This window comes from Sapajus apella, unplaced genomic scaffold (genome assembly GCF_009761245.1).
Source record: "Sapajus apella isolate SASKATOON/1434 unplaced genomic scaffold, GSC_monkey_1.0 scaffold243, whole genome shotgun sequence".
Taxonomy (NCBI): domain Eukaryota; kingdom Metazoa; phylum Chordata; class Mammalia; order Primates; family Cebidae; genus Sapajus; species Sapajus apella.
Window position 1 is genome coordinate 456,642 of NW_022437183.1, and position 5,685 is coordinate 462,326.

Below are 5,685 nucleotides of genomic sequence, written 5' to 3' on the forward strand. Positions count from 1 at the left end.
TTCTGACTCAAATGGAATACATATTTTTAAAGGCCTGCATCTTTGCAGCCTTTCTAATACTAGTCAATATCATGCTTTTCTATCTTTGCCAAATCATGGATGATCAAGACTGAATCATGGATTTAATTTGCACTTCTTTGAGGCTGAATGATGCTCATGAGTTTAACTGGCCAATTGTATTTATTATTTTACAAGCTGAGTGTTCCTGCCTTTTTTCTATTGTAATATTGGGGCATTTATCTTAATCAACATGCCCTAATGCATTTCCATCATACATGCCGTTATGGGAAGTATGGAAGAAACACGGGAACAGCCTTTCTCAGGACATCTTTTGTTTCTCCCACTAGCTCTGAAATCACATGAAGCTGTGGATGGAGATTCACCTGATAGTTGCAGAAACCCCTCCCAGCCCAGGGACCATGAGTAACCAGACACTGGTAACCGAGTGCATCCTGCACGGCTTTTTAGAGCATCCAGAATACCGGGTGCTCTTTTTCAGCTGTTTCCTCTTCCTCTACTCTGGGACTCTCACAGGTAATGTTCTCATCATCTTAACCATCACGTTCAACCCTGGGCTCCACACCCCTATGTACTTTTTCCTGTTCAATTTGGCTACTGTGGACATGATCTGCACCTCTTCTATCATGCCCAAGGCGCTGGCGGGTCTGGTGCTGGAGGAGGGCGCCATCTCTTATGTGGGCTGCATGACGCAGCTCTATTTCCTCATGTGGGCTGCATCCTCAGAGCTGCTACTCCTCACGGTCATGGCCTATGACCAGTATGCAGCCATCTGCCAGCCACTGCCTTACAGCAGCATGATGAGCGAGGCATTCTGCAGTGGGCTGGCTGCAGCTGTGTGGCTGCTCTGCTCTGTCAACACGGCCATCCACACTGGGCTGATGCTGTGCTTGGATTTCTGTGGCCCCAATGTCATTACCCATTTCTTCTGCGAGGTCCCTGCACTGCTGCTTCTCTCCTGCAGCTCTACCTATGTGAACAGTGTCCTGATTGTCCTGGCGGACGCTTTCTATGTCATAGTGAACTTCCTGACGACCATCGCATCCTATGGCCTCATCATCTCCAGCATCCTCAAGGTGCGGACTGTAGGGGGAAGGCAGAAAGCCTTCTCCACCTGCTCTTCCCACCTCACCGTGGTGTGCATGTATTATACCGCTGTCTTCTATGCCTACATAAGCCCAGTCTCCGGCTACAGCGCCGGGAAGAGCAAGTTGGCCAGCCTGCTGTACACCGTGCTGAGTCCTACCCTCAACCCCCTCATCTATACCTTGAGCAACAAGGAGGTCAAAGCAGCCCTCAGGAAGCTTTTCCCATTCTTCAGTAATTAATTCTATCTTCCGAAGTTCATATTCTTGGAGATTGCGGTTTAGTGGAGTCTGATGAACAAGTTTCTGGACTGGGAGGCAAATAGACTTGTTTCTTCCACCCCAGCAGAAGTCTGCAATGGATGAGCTGGGAGTTCTGGTGCCCCGAGACTGGCTGACGGGGGTATTGTGGTAGGTGCGAACCACCAGCCTCTGAGACACAGGATCTCATGGTCTGACTCCATCGTGGTGTCAGTGCTGAGTTGGCAGAGAAACACAGCTCCCTGGGAGGATAAATGTGTTCCTTGTGTTTTCGACTCATAGCCATATCAAACGTTTTCCTTTAGTATGTACAACTCTCAGGGTATAAATTCTAAAATCACACTTTGAATTCAGGTGTGTGGGTCTAAAATGTTAGGCAGGATTGTGGACCTCACAGCCCCTGAAGGGTTGTCAGACTAAAGCATTGTTTTCAGGTGACCACTGGCCTCTAAGAAACCCACCCCCATTATCTTACCTCAACTCTTTCCTCTGAAGCCACTTGGACTTCAAAAATAGTTTGATTTTAATGCAAACGGTTATGTCTGCTTTTCTCTTTTCTTCTTACAAACACTTAAGAGAAAATATACTATTAGGACTGCCCATTGCTTCCAGGGTAGAAACTCCAACTTTACACCTAAAAACCAGCCTGAGATTTTATCCCTCCTTGACTTTGTTCTCAGATCCTGAGTGTCTGACCTACCTAATTGGCCTGGGGCAAGGACATCTTCCATGTGTCAGCTCTAATAAGTTACATGGCATTGTAATAAGGCATTGCTGTCCTTCCACTGTTTCAGATAAAACTGGGTGGACGAATCCTCCGTGTCTAATGAAGGCAGGTCTTGTGCTTGTGCTCCATGCTACGAGAAAACCACACTGAGAGTAAAGTTTGATATTTGATTTAGAAAGGATGGTTCTTCATCCAGTATTCTCATTATCATTCATCAGAAGCTCATTGATTCAAGTATTTGATGAATTGTGGCTGTTGTGGCTTTGGCACGTAGATTGTTACAGACAGTTTAATCTCTTCTAACAGAATTCTGACTCCCAAATAACATACTGAAACCCTCAGAGGTTTCAGAGACTCTCCAATAAACAAGGCTTTGAAAACGATTACCAATGACTCTGTATGATTACTCATAGATTTTCAACATTAAATGAAGAGTATTATTTATAGTGTTATTCATCTTAGTTTCTTATCATTTTTTACATTTTCTATATTTTACAACAGATTTGAAAAACAAAAAGCACTTAGACATGCATTGAGAGTTTAAGAGTGTTAGTAATTTAGCAAAATTGAAATATAAGACTTGATTGACATTCTTACAAAGCTGGTATCTAATTAAACAGACTTGCACCCGTGATGATGAATATTTAAAAAAAGGCATAAAGAGTGTTGCATTTCAGGGGATCTGGCAAGATGGCCAAATAGGAATAGCTCTGGTCTGCAGTTCCCAGTGAGATCACCATAGAAGGTGGGCGATTTCTGCGTTTCTGAGGTACCTTGTTCATCTCATTGGGACTGGTGAGGTAGTAGGTGCAGCCCACAGAGGGCAAGCAGAAGCGGGGTGGGGCTTTGCCTCACTCAGGAAGTTCAAGGAGCCAGGGGCCTCCCTCCTGCAGCCAAGGGAAGCCGTGAAGGACTGTGCTATGCATCCCAGATGCTACATTTTTTGCCTGATTTTTGCAATCCACAGACCAGGAGATTCCCCCATGTGCCTATACCACCAGGACCCTGGGTTTCAAGCACAAAACTAGGCAGCTGTTTGGGCAGACACCAAGCTAGCTGCAGGAGTTTTGTGTTTTTTTCCTCCCATTGGTGCCTGAAACCCCAGCGAGACAGGACCATTCACTCCCCTGGAAAGGGGGCTGAAGCCAGGGAGCCAAGTGATCTTGCTTAGCGGGCCCCACTCTCATGGAGCCTAGCAAGCTAAGAACCACTGGCTTGCAATTCTCGCTGCCAGCACAGCAGTCTGAAGCCAACCTGAGATGACTGGCTTGGCAAAGTGGCTGTGGCCGGACTGCCTGTCTACAGTCCTCCCCACTGGGCAGGATATCTCTGAAAGAAAGGTAGCAGCCCCAGTCAGGGCCTTATAGATAAAACTCCCATCTCCCTGGGACAGAGCACCTGGGGGAAGGGGTGGCTCCTGCGGACTTAAACGTTCCTGCCTACTCGCTCTGAAGAGAGCAACAAAAGGATCCGGACAAAGAGGATTCCCCCAGCACAGTGCTTGAGCTCTGCTGAGGGAAGACTGCCTACTCAAGTGGGTCCCTGACCTCCATGCTCTTGACTGGGAGAGACCTTCCAAAAGGGCTTGAGAGCTCCAGCTGGCATCAGGCCAGTGCACCTCTAGGACAAAGCTTCCAGAGGAAGGAACAGGCAGCAATCTTTGCTGCTCTGCAGCCTCCACTGGTGATACCCAGGAAAATAGGGTCTGGAGTGGACCCCCAGCAAACTGCAGCAGACCTGCAGAAGAGGGGTCTGACTGTTAGAAGAAAAACTAAGAAACAGAAAGCAATAAGATCAACATCAACTAAAAGAACCCACACAGAACCCCCATTCAAAGGTCATCAGACTCAAAGATCAAAAGTAGATAAATCAAAAATAATTATCAATTATTATTGATAATAAAAGACTATGATGGGAAAATTTGAGGGACATATGTAAGGATTAGAAAAACACACTTCATTCAGCTAGCAGAACCCAAATTTTTGTTCACCCTATGTGTATATAAGGCTTTCCATACAACTTTGTGTAGGCTTGTTTTTCTCATATTTGCAATATTCACATTGCTCAAGGAACTGACAAAGCAATATCAATGAACTGGGTGATCATTGCTTTTTTTAGCCTTTAAAATTTTTAAACATTAGTAGTCTGAGATAGTGGATCATATTTGATAATCTACTTTGAAACAAATGGAAAAAATATACGTTTTCATTTACTTTTACCTATACATAAAAAGGCACATAGTTTAAAAATAATTGCATTGTTTGGGATTAACACAATTTGTTTACTATAATTTAGCATACTAAAGATATTCCACAATTTATTTATTTATTTGCTGATACACATTTGAGGTGTTTCTGCCTTTTGACTATTGTGAATAGTACTGTTATGAACATGTGTGTACATGTATTTGTTTGAGTACTTTTTTTCTTTTTTTTTTGAGACGGAGTTTCGCTCTTGTTACCCAGGCTGGAGTGCAATGGCGTGATTTCGGCTCACCGCAACCTCCGCCTCCTGGGTTCAGGCAATTCTCCTGCCTCAGCCTCCTGAGTAGCTGGGATTACAGGCACGTGCCACCATGCCCAGCTAAAAATACAAAACGTTAGCTGGGCATCGTGGTGCGTGCCTGTAGTCCCAGCTACTCAGGAGGCTGAGGCAGGAGAAATGGAAATCTACATACAAACTGACAAAAAATTCAAAATACTTGTTTTAATGATGCTCAGGTAACTTAAAAAAATACAGAGAAGCCAAAATAGACAAATGGGACCTAATCAAACTCCACAGCTTCTGCACAGCAAAAGAAACAATCATTAGAGTAAATCGGCAACCAACAGATTGGGAAAAAATTTTTGCAGTTTACCCATCTGACAAAGGGCTGATATCCAAAATTTACAAAGAACTAAAGCAGATTTACAAGAAGAAAACTAACAAGCCCATTCAAAAGTGGGCAAAGGATATGAACAGACACTTTACAAAAGAAGACATATGTGAGGCCAACAAACATATGAAAAAATGCTCATCATCACTTGTCATAAGAGAAATGCAAATCAAAACTACATTGAGATACCATCTCACGCCGGTAAGAATGGCGAACATTAAAAAATCTGGAGACAGCAGATGCTGGAGAGGATGTGGAGAAGTAGGAACACTTTTGCACTGTTGGTGGGAGTGTAAATTAGTTCAACCATTGTGGAAGACAGTGTGGCAATTCCTCAAGGACATAGAAATAGAAATTCCATTTGACCCAGCAATCCCATTACTGGGTATATATCCAAAGGATTACAAATCGTTCTACTATAAGGACACGTGTACACGAATGTTCATTGCAGCACTGTTTACAATAGCAAGGACCTGGAACCAACCTAAATGCCCATCGACGATAGACTGGATAGGGAAAATGTGGCACATATACACCATGGAATATTATGCAGCCATCAAAAACGATGAGTTTGGGTCCTTTGTGGGGACATGGATGAACCTGGAAACCATCATTCTCAGCAAACTGACAGAGGAGCAGAAGATCAAACACCGCATGTTCTCACTCATAGGCGGGTGTTGAACGATGAGAGCACATGGACACAGGGAGGGGAGCACTAC

The 5,685-nt window shown here is 44.3% G+C and overlaps 1 protein-coding gene across 1 annotated transcript; it reads left to right on the top strand.

Annotated features, from left to right (window-relative positions):
• The first annotated feature begins 204 nt into the window (after positions 1-204).
• On the top strand, positions 205-1,416 carry LOC116545042 (olfactory receptor 13A1). The gene has a single exon (XM_032271644.1). The coding sequence runs from the start codon at positions 360-362 to the stop codon at positions 1,344-1,346; it is 987 nt and encodes a 328-aa protein (XP_032127535.1). The 5' UTR covers positions 205-359; the 3' UTR covers positions 1,347-1,416.
• Positions 1,417-5,685: the final 4,269 nt, after the last annotated feature.

What these genes read in the sequence shown, in the direction of transcription:
- LOC116545042 (XM_032271644.1), top strand. Translation starts at nt 360, where the DNA reads ATGAAGCTGTGGATGGAGATTCACCTGATAGTTGCAGAAACCCCTCCC.